Here is a 16,787-nt window from a genome sequence, read left to right on the forward strand (position 1 = left end):
AAGATCAGCATTTCCCCTGCTGACAGGACCGGGAGCTGTAACGTAACGAGCGATCGCATGTGCCCAGCGGCGATCGGCGGGAGTCGGGGGCGCGCGCCTCCGGCGGCGCCCCCTTTGAGCCGCCGTATAGCTACGGGCTCTCGCCCAGGAGAGCCGACCTGCCGCCGTATAATGACGGTGCGCGGTCGGCTAGTGGTTAAGATTCAAAATTGTGTTCATAATTCATGACAAATTTTCATATTCAAAACATGATGCTTCACAAAAGATGATATAGAGATCACAATGCAATCCCTTTGTGTATGACCAACATAAGATATATGGATCCACTTTCAGTGGATCTGGACTCAAAACTTTAAAATTTGCTATTTTTTAGGGATCATCTAAGAAGGTTATTTGTGACTAACCTGTACCCTGAAAAATGTACCCTGGCATGTGACTGTTCCCTGAGCCTAATAGCTGTAAATCTGCAGTGTGAGATCATCCAAGGTGCTGCTGCTTATGTCTGCTAGTTTATTTGGAGTGATGTCACTACTGTGCTCTTTACTGTTTCTCATCAGATCATCATCCAGGCTGGCAGAAACAAGATGGTCGCTTCCACACAGAGACACAGTGCAGAACAAGTCAGGGATGGGGGAAAAGATCATCTGCAGGGAGACTTTAGGAAACACTGGTTACTAGTACTTTGCCCTTTGTTTGTCTTTTTATGGGCACAACTTCCAGGGTTCAGATCTTAAATGCGTCTACAGATAATTACAACTATACAAGCTGTTATCACAAAAGAGGAAACAGAAATAAACAATGAAATTAATTTAATCTTACTATGGTATGCTAATTTATTGAGTAAAAGACATGACAAAATACAAGTATTACATTTATATAACAATAGCATTAAATTAAATAATAGATAAATTATAGCACAATTTAATACATAATAAAACATTTTTTTATGGATATTTATTGATATACAATAACGTTGAGCAAGCTCATTAAGATAAAATAAACAAGTAACTGCACACAAAGCGTAATAGATAAAAAAGCCTATTGTAATCGTATGCACAGCAGGATTCAGACTGGGAGACAGAGGGTCAGCTTTCTGTGCCAAACAGGTTCTACTGCTGTGTACAGTGTTGCTAAACAAATCCTCTGAACATGAAGGGAGAAGAGAGAGATAACCTCAGTGTGCTTTTGCTTCTTTGATGTCCAGTCAGCGAACTGGAGAGCCTTGGGCCTGACTGTACAGTGTAGTTCACAGTAAAGGGCCAGGGCCCGGCTATCTAGCAGGGGTGCCTGGCTCACAACACTGGCTGAACAGAATTATAAAACCGTTCACGTGTATTAATATTATGGATTTTTTTTTCTCAATAATATAGTAATGGGCACACTACACTACAATTATCCTTCGTAGTATCCAAAAGTATTATATAAAAATCAACTTTAATCCATCTAAATTTACCCATATCTGGGCATTGCACACCTTTTTATAGATATTGTTCGCCTGGAGTCCTAAATACACCGCTGCCCTGTAGACTTGGAACGGTTTGGGGGGCGCATCTTAAATATAACAGTCTATACACTTTTGGAAAGATCTTACTACTGATAGTATCACAATTAGCAAGCAAATTCCCTTAAGAGCATGATGAGGAATGACACCTATAGGAGCCTCCCTAATAATACCACATTGAGATTATGGTAACAAAGCCCTTTTCTGGATTCATCCCAACAGGCAAAAGTTTCATATACATAGTTATCTACATACAACACACTTATACTGCAAGTCAACTTGAAACAAGTGGTCTCACACAGAAGCCAGCACTGGAATACCACTGGTAAAGAACGAACAGTTTTTTTTATAGTAATATTGTTATTTAAATCGCCTTAGGGCCCATTTACACTAGGAACTGCATGTGAAGTGCACAGGATCGCGCTGCGTGTTCCTGGGCGATTCACATGCAGTTCTGAGCAGTGTAATTTCAGACCATTCAATTTGAATGGGCTGAAATCGCACTGCACAGAAAGTAGTGCATGCACTACGTTTGGAAACACACTGCCACCGGATCACGTGGTACATTTGTACCATACAATCCAGTGTGGGCAAATGCACTGAATTTGTAACCTGCATTTTGTGCATCATTTATTTTGCACTAACACAAGCTGCAGATTGCAAGGGCAATGTGATTTGAATGTGGTTCGGGAAACCAGCACGAAATGCGAGTTTTCCGCATGGCATTCTACTGTGAACAGGCCCTTACAGTACTTGTATAATAAATTAGCATCATATAAAATAATCTCTGAGATTTGTAAAATTGCAAGTGAATAGGAGGTAAAATTGATGGCTTTAAATAAAATGAAAATAGGCATAAAAAAATAACATTCTCCCTACCTTGGCCATCTTGGTTTCTACCTTAGCTGTAATAGAAGTGCTCCAACAATTTCTTTTCAAACAGAAAGCAGTACTGAAGGCACATTACTTAGGAGAGGTGATGTGACGAGTTTCCATCAGTATTGCAAGCACCCTACTTAGCAGAGGTCATGTGACCAGTATCAGAAGTGCTAAAAGCTCGCAAATTAACAGGAGGTCAGATGACCAGTATTAGAAGTGCAAAAAGCTCTCAACTTAGCAAAGGTCATGTGACCAGCGTTAAAAGTACTACAAGCTCCCAACTTAGCAGAAGTCATGTGACCAGCGTCAGAAGTGCTGAAAACTCCCAACTTAGCAAAGGTCATGAGGCCAGTGCCATCAGTGCTGCAGGCACCCTACTTAGCAGGGATCATGTGACAAGCGTCAGAAGGGCTAAAAGCTCCAAACTTAGCAGATGTCATGTGACCAGGGTTAGAAGTACTGCAAGCTCCCAAATTAGCATGACCAGCATCAGAAGTGCTACAAGCTCCCAACTTAGAAGAGATCATGTGACCAGCGTCAGAAGTGCTGAAATCTCCCAACTTAGCAAAGGTCATGTGACCAGCATTAGAAGTACTGCACGCTCCCAACTTAGCAGAGGTCATGTGACCAGCATCAGAAGTGGTGAATACTCCCAACTTAGCAAAGATCACGTGGCAAGGTGCCATCAGTGCTGCAGGCACCCTACTTAGCAGAGGTCAAGTGACCAGCATCAGAAGTGCTGCAAGCCCCCAAGTTAGCAAAGGTCAAGCGGCCAGTGTCAAAAAAGTGCTGCAGGCCCCCCTCTTAGCAAAGGTCTTATGTGACCAGGGTCCATCAGTGCTGCAGGCAGTGTACTTAGCAGAGGTCATGCAAGCAGTGTTCATTAGATGGAGTACTTGTCGAAGAAAGTATTTTAGCACTTCTTTTTACAAGTATGGTGGTGGTGTGAGGTAGGGGGTTACTTTCAGTTATGTCTGCTTTTACTCATTAAATAAAAGAAAAAAATTGAAGAAAGTAAATATAAAATATCAGACACTACAGTAGCTAACACTGTGAGTAAAATGCTTACAGCATCAAACTGGAGGAATGTAAACATTTGAAAGCATAATCAATTGATAGAAAAAAATGTTGGGAATAAAACACATCTAAACATCTAAAACAAACATTTAATATATGCAGCTTTCCATTTCTTAGATGAGGTGTCAACATGATCTGCTTTGCTGATTTGAACTAAAAACACCACCCTCTCGCCTCATCTCTATTACATAGACAGCAGGTGTTGTGTAGTTCACAGAAGATAGCTGGGACGGCCGGTAGGACTGTTTGATATTTTAGTTCAGTGCACAGGAAGATAAAAGGAGACAATATTTCTGTCCAGAAAAAGTACACTACATCTAAGGACTGATAAGCTGCAATGCATTATAATTTTATTCCTAAATATCAGTTATGTAAAATTATTTATAAAGCATACCAAGCATATAAACAATGACAGTAGCAATTTTAAGTAGTGGACCAGTGTCCCATGAGTGTGCATTCTTTCTTTGTGCTAAGCATTAAAATTCACAAGTGATCCTCGCAGCAACTGACCCCTGAGCCTTCAGAAATGGACTTGTCAATGCTCACTGACACTTTGGTGACCAGCAGGTAGTGTGTTCTGTTGAGAGCATTTTTCGATAGGGGGCATTTCTCGACAGGGCACCAAGACAAAATCCTCTGACACCTAAGGCTATGGTGCCAGCCACAGCATGGCATCTAAGGTGGGTGCCCCTCTTGCCTAGGCTTAGCCCTGCCAACAGGTACAACTCACAATCTGTTAAGGTGCCTAGCAACTACCAAAGGGCCATTGAGCATTAACATAAATGTAATATATACTGTATATAACTGTTACATGATGAACTGTATATACTGTTCTGAAAACCCTAAGGGCAAGAAGGGGGGTGGGTGAAGTGAAAAACACTTTTGAGTATGTGGCCTAAGAACCTGTTGTATCACTGTGAAATGTTATGAATAACAATCACCAGGCCTGGAAAATATAAATAAAGCACTCTCAAGGACTGGCTGTCCATCTTATAAAATCACTAGGCCAAAAATAGCTATCTGCATTTTCACATTTTAAAACTGACCATGTAGTCAGATCTGAATGCATTACTGTATACTGCATATCCTTGTCATTTTAGATTGACAGTAGAATTTCAAGTAATGTATTTAGTACAATATTTTTTAGCTAGGTGTGCAAAGCAGCATGTGCAACTATAAAAATACATTTCAGCCAGCTAAATAGTATATACCATTAAATATATATATTTTTCTTCACCTAAATATAGCTTGCTATTTTGAAGACCTAATATAAGATAAAATCTAAAAACACAAACGCCAAAGGGAGTGTATGAGGCTAGTATTGAACGGTCTGGTGTATGAGGTACAAATTGAGAAAGGCTGGTGTAAATAGGGTGTAAAGAGCTGCATGGTGTAAATGGTGCGTACACTGTACAGCTGTCTGGTGTATGAGGTGTGCAAAGAGCTGCCTGGTGTAACGGGTGTGTATACTGTACATCTGTCTGGTGTATGAGGTACAAACAGAGATAACCTGGTGTAAATGGAGTGTAAAGAGGTGCATGATGTAATGGGTGTGTATACTGTACATCTGGTGTCTGAGGGGTGAAGAGAGCTGCCTGGTGTAAAGGGTGTGTATATTGTACATCTGTCTTGTGTATGAGGTAAAATTGAGATAACCTGGTGTACATGGGGTGTAGGGAGCTGCCTGATGTAAAGGGTGTGTATACTGTACATTTGTCTGGTGTATGAGTTACGAATTGAGATAACCTGAAGTAAATTGTGTGTGTTGAACAGCCTGCTGTATGAGGTTTGTATTGAACAGTCTGGGGTATGACATGTGTATAGAGCAGCATAGGTGGCTTCACACTGAGCCGCTGCGCTTTGCCTGCAGTAGTCATAAACCGCACCAAAAACCATGGGACCTAATGGAAGTCTATGACATCAAAAACGCAGGTACACTGTGCTACACCCACGTTGTGGCCAAATGCAGTGGGGCAGTGTGAAGCTGCCCTATAGTGTTTGAGGTGTGTGTATAGAGTTGCCCAGCATATGAAGTCTGTATTGGACAGGTGTATGAGGTGTGTATACAGTTGCTGTTATTTAGATATACTGTGAGCACCAAGTATCAGGGAAACATTGTTCTATTACTGTATGTGACTGAACATCTACAGGAGCAACTGTCTGCAAAAGGCCTTGTTACTTGTTATAGTCATAGTCTCATAAGGAAAACAGTGTTTGATCCCAAATATGCAATGACTGTTTTCCTATAAGCTCTATGACTTCTTTAACGCTTTCCTGAGGTCACTATAGAAATTTACAAGGGAACCCGCCATAGCAAAGTCAACAGTGCTCTGTGGAAGCATCCCCCTCAGATCCGTCTGTATGTAACCTGTCAGAAAGCTGTGCTCCGGGCAGCTCTGTAGAGGCACACAAAACCAACCACAAGGGTGATTGAAGCCACGGACACAATGTGGACGGGCATTTTCATGTTCAATGCTGACACCTGTGTGAGAGAACAAACAAAACAATGGATGAGACTACAAATCATTAACTTTTCATAACCCTGTTTTCACGGATGTATTATCTGTCAGGAAAAGTATGCATGCAATGTTTATGTCTTTTTATCATATATGAGGTCAGTCTTCACCAAGGTGCCCCTAAGCTTTAAACAAACTGTCACCCATCAAAATGTGCTGAATTCACAGACTCAATCTGTATTCGTCTCCATGCTAAACTTGCCCCTGTTCCCTCAGCTGGAATAGTTAAAGTTCAACAAAGTAATCTACAAGTGCAGGGCTACCATTTATATGAGGGAATGTAAGGCATGCCAAAGACACCAGAGTCAGCTTTAACCACTTCATTACTGGGCACTTAAACACCCTTCGTGCCCAGACCAATTTTCAGCTTTCAGCGCTGGCGCATTTTGAATGACAATTGCGCGGTCATACAACACTGTACCCAAATTATATTTTTATAATTTTTTCCCCACAAATAGAGCTTTCTTTTGGTGGTATTTGATCACCTCTGCGATTTTTATTTTTTGCGCTATAAACATAAAAAAACTGAAAATTGTGAAAAAAAAACACAATATTTTTTACTTTTTGTTATAATAATATCCCAATATTTTTTTAAAAAAAATAAAATTTCCCTCGGTTTAGGCCAATACGTATTCTTCTACATATTTTTGTTTAAAAAAAATCGCAATAAGCGTATATTGATTGGTTTGCGCAAAAGTTATAGCGCCTACAAAATAGGGGATAGATTTATGATTTTTTTAGTTTTTTTACTAGTAATGGCAGCGATTTGCGATTTTTTTGTCAGGCCTGCGATATTGCGGCGGACGTATCGGACACTTTTGACACAATTTTGGGACCATTCACATTTATACAGCGATCAGTGCTATAAAAATGCACTAATTACTGTATAAATGTGACTGGCAGTGAAGGGGTTAACACTAGGGGGTGAGGAAGGGGTTAAATGGATTCCCTGGGTGTGTTCTTACTGTGTGGGGGGAGGGGACTGCCTGGGGGAGGTGACCGATGCTGTGTCCCTATGTAAAGGGACACAGATCGGTCTCCTCTCTCCCTGACAGCACGTGGAACTCTGTGTTTACACACAGAGCTCCAGGTCCTGCTGTGTCACCAACGATCGCGGGTGTCTGGCGGACATCGCGCCCGCCAGGCACACGCATCGGCTTCCGAACGATGCGCCGGGCACGTTGTTTCCCCGCTGCGTGCCCCCAGCGGCGCGCACGGGGAACAACAACAACAGGACGTCCAGGGACGTCCACCCGGCACTTGAGAGCCGTGCTGTGGACGTCTTTCGTCCATAGCGCGGATCCCAAGTGGTTAAAAAATCCCCTTTCCAGCTTCGTCCTTCTAAAAATAATAGATTATACCAATTTTAAAATGGCAAACATGCTAAGCAAACACATGGCAAGTAGACTACATTTATCTTTGCATATTCTTTCCTCATCATTGTAATAAACTGAAGAAAATCAGTGGTAATAAAGCTTCGAGCTGTAGCAAAACAATACTGAAATCAATACTTCCTCCAAAAAAGCTACTTGATAATTATTAGCTCTTCATAGCTGCCAAGATATTCCCATGGGCAGAGATTGGTTGAATACCGCTCATGAAATGAGCACAGAGCACGCTCAGGGTCTCCTATTCATCAATACTGCAAAGTAGATCTGAATCAGTGCCCTTCAGCAGATGAATAGCTCTATAGGGGCCACAGATTAGAAGGGAAGTCTTTTATATGGCAACTACTGTCTATTTTCAGTGATCAGGCATTTAAAATGATTATTATTTTTAAAGTGATACTTAAAAAAAAAAAATAACAAACATGTTATACTTACCTGTTCTGTGCAGTTGGTTTTGCACAGAACAGCCCAGATCCTCCTCTTCTCAGGTCCCTATTTGGCGCTCCTGGCCCCTCCCTCCTATTTAGTGCCCCCACAGCAAGCAGCTTGCTATGGGGGCACCCCAGACACAGAGGCCCCGTCCCCTCTCTCTCCTTATTGGCTCACTGACTGATTGACTGCAGACTTTTTATATTAATATTAATATATATATATATATTTTAATACATAGAATGCATTAAAGAGTTCCGCTGAAAAAAAAAATATTAAAAGTCAGCAGCTACAAATACAGCAGCTGATGAGTTTTAATATATGGACACTTACCTGTCCTGGGCACCTGCGATGTCGGCACCGGAAGCCATTCTCTCCCTCGGCTCTCGGATGCTGCCGCCACCATCATCATCGGTAAGGGAATCAGGAAGTGAAGCGCAGCGGCTTCACTTCCTGGTTCCCTATTGCGCACGTGCGAGTCTCACTGCGCAATTCCACTGGTCCCTGCTGTCTTCTGGGACCTGTGTGTCTCCAAGAAGACAGTGGGGGGGTGGGGGGAATCAGAGTAGGCACCGGACAAGGCGTAGGTCACCTCAAGATGATTTATGCCCGGAAGTGGGAGCAAATACATGTATTACAAAGGTATCTGCTCCCTCCTTCCCCCTGAAAGGTGCCAAATGTGACACCGGAGGGGGGGGATTCCAAAAAGCGGAAGTTCCATTTTTGGGTGGAACTCTGCTTTAAGATAAAAAAAAATCTGCCTTTACAACCAGTAATTTTTGACGTCATAGTTTTAAATGCTTGCTGTTTGTCTAGAGCTGCACATATGATTTTTAGTAGCTCAGTCACACTACCAAGATGGCCAGCAATTATTCTAGGTTCATATCTGTGCGGGTGGTGCCACTGTAGGACCCGCACAAATACCGGCAGCCGCAACCAGTCACACAGAGAAAAGCGGGACCCACGGTGGGTGCCATTAACCCTAACGGCACGCCGCCCTGGATCGTAACCATAACCGTGGCCTATACAGCCGCAGAGGTGTAAGCCCAGCCTAATAGTAGCAACTGATCATTAATTGCATCAATATATTACCAGTAAAAGCTCATTTTAAGTTCTTTGTTTTTCATACAGTCCAAACAAGAGACTCATTACATCTTATCTTTTTTAAATTGAAACATGAAATGCAAATTGTAAAATGTTACTAAAAGTAACCCAAAGCTGTGAGATGCAAGCCGTGTCATTTCATACTGAAACAATGTAAAAAAACATAGATGATCAAAGGTCAGTTTAATATGAGGGAAAGTCTCCCTGACTGTATAACCCAATTTCTGGTACTTCGAGGGAATGAAGGGAATAAGAAAATGGAAAAGGGGGTTAGGACAAAGAAATAAAACTAAAAGGGTTCCAAATTCCTAAATGTAACGGCAGTTACTGTATATCTGTGATGGTCAGGTGTCAACAACATTTGGTCATACAGCATACAATAATAATAAAATGTAAAAAAGTACCACAGGTTAAAAGTCCATTTTCGTAGCTGGTGGTGTAGGAGAAGTCAATGAACTCTCTTGGGGAAATAATGTTCAGGAGTTGTCCAGCAGTCATGTATTGCATCACGCAGCAACTCTGCCAACCAAGGCAAAATAACGGTCAGAGATTGGTGAATGGTACCTTATAATTTCCCCAATCATTGGCCCAGATTCTCTTTTTCCTTTTAGCTGTCATTCTCTAGCCATAGATATGCTCAAATCTTGATTGTCCCTATGGTTACTGAAAAATAACTGATAAAGAGAAGAGGCAGATTTTCATCATAGATAAGATAAGCAGCAAGAAAGCAGCAGGAGCTGCTTAAGCTGGACACTAAATAATGGTCCTTGATGCAGAAAATATTGGTTGGAAGCAGTCACTATGGGCCAGATTCACGTAGAGCGGGCACAATTTTACGTAACCGGTTTACGTTACACCGCCGCAATTTTTCCGATTTAGTGCCCGATCCACAAAGCACTTACCTGGAAATTTGCAGCGGCGTATCGTAAACAGGTCCGGCGCAAGGCGGCCCAATTCAAATGGGGCGGGTACCATTTAAATTAGGCGCGCTCTCGCGCCGGACGTACTGCGCATGCTCCCGTCGCAAATTTCCCGACGTGCTTTGCGCGAAATTATGACGCGCCGACGTTTTGTGAATCGCGACGTGAAAAAAGAGTTACGCCGGGAAAATGGAAAAAATAATTCAAAAGCGACGCGGGAAAGACAGGCATACTTTAACATGGTGGATTACTTTTATACCATGTTAAAGGTGCACTATCTTTGCGACGGAAATCTAACACTCGCGACAACGTAACGACAGGAAAAAGCTTTGTGGATCGCCGTAACTCCTAATTTGCATACCCAACGCTGGTTTACGACGCAAACTCCCCCCAGCGGCGGCCTGCATCCTAAGATCCGACAGTGTAAGTCCATTACACCTGTCGGATCTTCTGCCTATCTATGCGTAACTGATTCTATGAATCAGTCGCATAGTTAGAAACAGAGATACGACGGCGTATCAGGAGATACGCCGTCGTATCTCTTTTGTGAATCTGGCCCTATATACCCTAGCTAGAGATTTCAAGGGGGTGTTCTTAATTTCTCCCAGCTGATAATGATGTTCTCCTACATAACCTGTAGGAAGTGCTCTGTGGGTACATTCCACTTTATTCCATACATGCATTACCTTCATGCGCTGTTTTAATAACCTTTAGACCCCTTCCACACTGCAGCACCCGTCCATTAGCGCTAAAGTGCCACTTGTTTTTGCGGCGCTTTAGTGCTGTTTTAGCAGCACTTTCAGCCTCTAGCAGGGCTTTTTTTTTACCATAAAATCAAGGTAAAAAGTCCAGTTTTGCAGCGCTTTCAAAGAGGTAGTAAACCCTGATGGGTTTTACTTCCTCTTCTTTTTCCCTGCAAAGTAATGGGCTAGTACGCATTGCATACTAGCCCATTATGTTGAACTTACCTGCAAACGAAAGCTGCGATGTCCCCGCTAGTGGCCGCATCCATCTTCACCCCTCTTCCTTCCAGGGCGGTGAACTCTGGCTCTGTGATTGGCCGGAGTCGCTGATCATGGCACAGGCCCTTTAGAAACGTCACGAACGTGCCCTTTCTTCAGTGCGCATGCGCCGATGATGTTGGTGCAAACATATATGTTAAATATCTCCTAACTGTGCAGGTTTAGGAGATATTTCCAGTACCTACAGGTAAGCCTTATTATAGGCTTACCTGTAAGTAAAAGTGGTGTAACTAGGTTTACAACCACTTTAAGGCACTTTGAAAGCACTGCCCTTTCATTACAATGAAAGTTTATTTATTTTGCTGGCTATGCTGACACATTCCCAGTTCTATATCTGCCCACTGTGCTCAGGAACTATGGAGTCCGATACGAGTCTCCTGTACCTGCACACTCCTGCCCTGTACTCTACACGCGGCTAATGCAAGCACCACACACACACAGGGAATGCAAGATGGACACACAGCAAAATCTGTAAATCACTGCTGCAGAAGAGGAGGAGAGGTGTGGCATTTGGTGTGTGCACAACACTTGCAGCGACTGCTTGTAGAGTTGTAGTACATGGAGGAAGTGTGCATATACAGGCAGGGCTCAAGTCCTGCGGGAACGTGTGGGAACGGAGTTCCTGCACTTTTTTCACAGCAGGAACTCAGTTCCCTTTGCAGGACTAGAGCAGCCGAGCCATCCGAGCCAATCCTTGACTAAGCGGCGATGCTCAGCTCGAGTCACTGTCAGGAGCAGGCAAACCTTAGTAATCCTTTATGTTACTGGCTGCTTCCTGTATATGGACTAATCGGGTAGTGTGCAGGTATTCCGTCACTTCCTCGATGCCGCAATGTCTCCTGGGAGCTTTTGTCATTGTTCCCAGGAGACATTGCGGAGGTCTGCCGCGAGTTATCGTGGGATTTAGAAAAAACATGCGGTTTCGTAATTATGCATATGAGCGTATCATTTTTTTTTTTTTTGGTGGGGGAGTGGATCTTGGGTGGGAGTTCCTACACTTTTTTCCCCAGGACTTGACCCCTGTATACAGGAGACTAGTACATGTCTCTATAGATCCCAGAGCACAGTGGGCAGACATAGAACTTTCCATAGTTTGTGAGGCACAAAATTCGGGCTAAAATCGGAACCTGAAACGGTGAATGGAGATGCACCAGACCCCTGCTGTGAGCTTCTGCGTTAGAGAGATTTCTCTGGACAGGTGTCCACATTGGACAATTTGCTTATATCTATTGTTCTGGTGACAACTTTTGGATTTCCCCTCCATTTCTCGGTGGCAATGGTTACCAGTGCAAACAAAGGGGTGAATCCCCCCAGTGTGGACAAAGACAACATTCAACATTCGAAAGAAGTTCGGGGGTTTAAAAAAAAAACACATTATACTCACCTAGGTGGATGCACCATTGATCCGATTCTCCTTAAACATTCTATCCAAAACTTAAAAAAGCCCAGAGATACACTTTAAAATTGATCTCTACTGTGCACTACCATTACTGGTTCACAAACATTGGGCGGGGTGTTGCCGCATACACACCATCACTTTATGTGATGAAAAAAAACGACACTTTCTGTGAAGTAAAAAATGACGTTTTTGAAACTTCAATTTTCAAAGACGAAGTTGCCTACACACCATCGTTTTTCTCACAATGTTCTTGCAAAGTGAGGTTACGTTCCACCACGTTTTACCATTGAAGTAGCTTCTGGGCATGCGTGGATGAAAAAACGTCTTACAAAACGACGTTTTTTGCTACACACGGTCAATTTCTGTGAAGTAAAAAGTGCACTTTTGAAAAACGACACATAAAATTGAAGCATGCTTCAATTTTTTTTGGTCGTTTTTTACAAGACATAAAACGACGTTTTCCCCCACACACAGTCAATTAAAGTGACGTTTTTAAAAACGTCATTTTTTTTCATCACATAAAGTGATGGTGTGTACGCGGCATTATTTGTTTTAACCAGCATTGTATTTTTGGATTTTCTGCTTATGCTGTTTTTCTAAAACTGTTGAGAGCTATTTTGAATAATAAAAAATTACTAAATCTATTTTGAAATGGAAAAAAATCCCGACCTACAAACACTAACCTGTTCTAGATCCTTGATTATTTCCATTGTAGTCATTAAGCTGTCCCACTGCAGCCTGTATGGTCCGGGTCGGATATAGTCAACAATTTTGTTTGTAACATCTTGCACAACACCTTCAACCTTGTAGCTTTAGAAAATAAGAGAAAAACATTTCGCAAAGTCCAAAAAAGTATGGGAAAAAAAATTGTATTTTACATGTTGGAAAAGGTAAAACCAAATACTGTATATATAATGGAATTTTGCTCATCTGGCATCAAAGAACAAGGAGAGTGCAGGATTATTAAAAATAAATATTGAATATATAATTCAATATATATATAAATATATATTGAATTATAATACATGCAAAATACATCAATAAGTGCACTTGTCTTCCTCCTGTTAATCAGCTTTGTTGGTGCTTAATTAATTTAACAAGGAACTCCCAGGCCAAGTAACTCATAATTACTACAGCTGGCCATACTGATCAAAATTTCTTGATCTACCTGACCTTGGCTTGGCCCCTAATTTTCCACTTCTTAATAAGTGATTAAACAGTACTGACTGGCATATTCAAGGCTTTGGATATCTTTTTATATCCTTTTCCATCTTTGGAAAGTTTCATTACCTTGTTACACAGGTCTTTTGACTGCTCTTTTCTACCTCCTTGTGGCTCAGTTTCTTGCCTGCTTAGTGCATCATGTGAGAGCAAACAAACTCATTGACTATTTATACACAGACACTAATTTGATTTATAAAAATCCACAAATGTGGCAAATTAACCTTTAATTGCCATTTTAACCAGTGTGTGCCACCTTCTGTGTCTGTACCAAGGCCAAACATTCCAGGATATGTAAACTTTTTCTCAGGGCCATTTGGGTGATTTCTGTCATCATTATGATTTTAAAAAAATCCAAAAAAGATTTGATAATAAATGACTTCATGTGATTGTTATCCTTAAATAAAAGACATTTTTTTTGGCATGATCAGTCATATTTATAATATTAATGCCAAAATTTCACAATTTCTGCCTGGGTATGCAAACTTTTGAGCATGACTGTATATATAAAACGTCTTTCAATAATTAGAGGCAAAGGCAGAGTAATTTGATTACGACTGTGAAGATTGTCTTATAGGTGGATTCAGAGAGAGTTAGGCCGGCGTATCAGTAGATACGCCGACCTAACTCGGAATCTCAGTGTATTCTCAAACTGAGATACACTTAAACCTAGCTAAGATACGACAGCCTGCGCCGTCGTATCTTAGGGTGCACTATTTAGGCTGGCCGCTAGGTGGCGCTTCCGTTGAGTTCGGCGTAGAATGTGTAAATGACTGGATACGCCTATTCACAAACGTACGTGCGCCCGTCGCAGTAAAGATACGCCGTTTACGTAAGGCATTTTCAGGCGTAAAGTTATTCCATCAAAAAGCTGGCCTAGTCAATGTCAAGTATGGCCGTCGTTCCCGCGTCGAAATTTCAAAATTTTTACGTTGTTTGCGTAAGTCGTCCGTGAATAGGGCTGGACGTAATTTATGTCCACGTCGAAACCAATACGTCCTTGCGGCGTACTTTGGAGCAATGCACACTGGGATATGTACACGGACGGCGCATGCGCCGTCCATAAAAAACGTCAATCACATCGGGTCACTAGTAATTAACATAAAACACGCCCCCATCCTCATTTGAATTAGGCGCGCTTACGCCGGCCACATTTACTCTACGCCGTCGTAAGTTAGGAGGCAAGTACTTTGTGAATACAGTACTTGCCTATCTAACTTACGGCGGCGTAGCGTAAATACGATACGCTACGCCGCCTTAAAGATGCAGCGCTCTTTATGAATCCAGCTATTAGAGTAGAAACTTTAAAGCGGTTGTTGAGTCCCATGATCCAGAGTTGTCCTTATCCGGCTGGTTTACTCACTGGGCTTTGGCCCCCGGTGCTGGTATACTATCTGTGGGCAGCAGGCTGTAACCACTTGCGGCCTCACTGCTGCTTACTGTGCATGCACACTGCCCTATCTGATTGTGACCGGTCTCAGAAGGCTGTAGGGGAAGGAGGGGGGCAAACTTCCTCTCGGACCACCGCAGGGATCCGACCAGAAGTGGGGGAGCGGGAACCTGTCAAAACCAAAACATTTTAGGAGAAATAATTTCCCAAATGTCAAGCAGGAGGGGGGAGAAGGAGGAAGAGTGGAACTTCTCTTTTTGGGTGATGTTCCACTTTAACATACTGAATCACTTTGAAGTGACTGTATTTAGATCTTAAGATGGCCATGGATGAGTAGAATTTTAAACAAAAATGCTTAGAAATACAATGTTCTAAGAAAGTTCATTCTTTTTCTAAGCACTAGTGGGTCAAATCGATGTTCATATTCCACCGCAGCGATGAGAAAATTTGAAAGGGCAAGATGGATATTTTTTCTCAAATGAACCAATTTCTAACAGGGTAAGTGGTTTTCATTCCGTAAAGCCCATTTATTAAAAAATGTAATGTTAGAAGCAAACAAAATCTTTCAAACAATTAGAATGTTATGAGAATCTTCATACAAATGTTCCTAAGACTTTTTCAAAGAATTTTTGTTTGAAATTTTATCCATCTATAGCCACCTTTAAGCCAACCATATAGGGACTGGCCGAATTTGATCCATGTAGGATTGTACCTAAATTGATCCATCGATCGACTTGAAAGCAACCAGCCTGTCAGGTTTTTCACTCCCTGAGCCTTCCTACCCTGCTAGCAGAACATAATAGCATTGCCGCAGGGTTCCTCCATCAACACAGCCAGTGTTCGGGAATTGGGCTGCCTTAAAGTGACGGCTTTTGTGATGGAGATTCACCACGTCTTTTAACCACATGCCGACCAGCGCACAATGATATACGTCGGCACAATGGCACTACTGGGCAAATAGGCGTACAGGTATGTCCCCTTTAAATCACGGCATTGTGGGTGCCGCATTCTCCATGACCGTGCACGCGGGACCCGCGGACTCGTTGTCTGCCAGTGTCCTGCGATCGTGTCACGGAGACAGGACAGAGATCTACTGCTCCCTGTCATCGGGAAAAATTGATGAGGAAGACTAGGACAGCCGCACGTTCCTTTTTAATAAAAATTGGTCACAAAACTGACATGTCACAGCAGAAATTAGAAAAAACAGCTGACGCGTTTCACACTGTCCTACAGTGCTTAATCATAGCTATGTTTTTTCTAATTTCTGCTGTGACATGTCAGTTTTGTGACCAATTTTTATTAAAAAGGAACGTTTTTTTTTTGGTGCGGCTGTCCTAGTCTTCCTCATCAATTTTTGCATGTTATTGCATTGCCGACACCCAGGGTTTTGGATTTGGTGAGAGAGTTCTTTGGTCTATCTGAGCGGTCATCCTTCTTCCCATTTTATTTAGTCCCTGTTCTTTGGGAGCAGTGATCACTGTCGTGTCACTGGTAGCCCATTCCCCCCACAGTTAGAATCACTCCCTAGGTCACACTTAACTCCTTCAACGCCCCCTAGTGTTTAACCCCTTCCCTGCTAGTGTCATTTAGACAGTAATCAGTGCATTTTTATAGCACTGATCGCTGTATAAATGAAAATGGTTCCAAAATAGCATCAAAAGTGTAAGATGTGTCCGCCATAATGTCGCAGTCATGATAAAAATCGCAGATCACCGCCATTACCAATAAAATAAAATTATAAAAAAAATGCTATCCCCTATTTTGTAGACACTAAAACTTTTGCGCAAACGAATCAATATACACTTATTGCGATTTTTTTAGCAAAATATGTAGAAGAATACATATCGACCTAATGATTTTTTTTATATATTTTTTAGGGATAATTATTACAGCAAAAAGTAAAAAATATTGCTTTTTTTTAAATTGACGCTCTTTTTTTGT

The 16,787-nt window shown here is 42.0% G+C and overlaps 1 protein-coding gene across 2 annotated transcripts in view; it reads right to left on the minus strand.

Annotated features, from left to right (window-relative positions):
• Window positions 1-804: 804 nt before the first annotated feature.
• The window catches only part of STARD4 (StAR related lipid transfer domain containing 4), a 35,143-nt gene continuing 19,160 nt past the window's right edge, over window positions 805-16,787 (minus strand). For both annotated transcript variants that reach the window (XM_040343345.1, XM_040343352.1), the window contains exons 4-6: window positions 12,919-13,045; window positions 9,299-9,413; window positions 805-5,939 (exon numbers count right to left, since the gene is read on the minus strand). In XM_040343345.1, coding sequence (XP_040199279.1) covers window positions 5,710-5,939; window positions 9,299-9,413; window positions 12,919-13,045 — 472 coding nt within the window. In that variant the 3' untranslated portion in view covers window positions 805-5,709. The remainder of the gene's footprint in view (window positions 5,940-9,298; window positions 9,414-12,918; window positions 13,046-16,787) is intronic.

The sequence above is a fragment of the Rana temporaria genome, chromosome 1 (genome assembly GCF_905171775.1).
Source record: "Rana temporaria chromosome 1, aRanTem1.1, whole genome shotgun sequence".
Taxonomy (NCBI): Eukaryota; Metazoa; Chordata; class Amphibia; order Anura; family Ranidae; genus Rana; species Rana temporaria.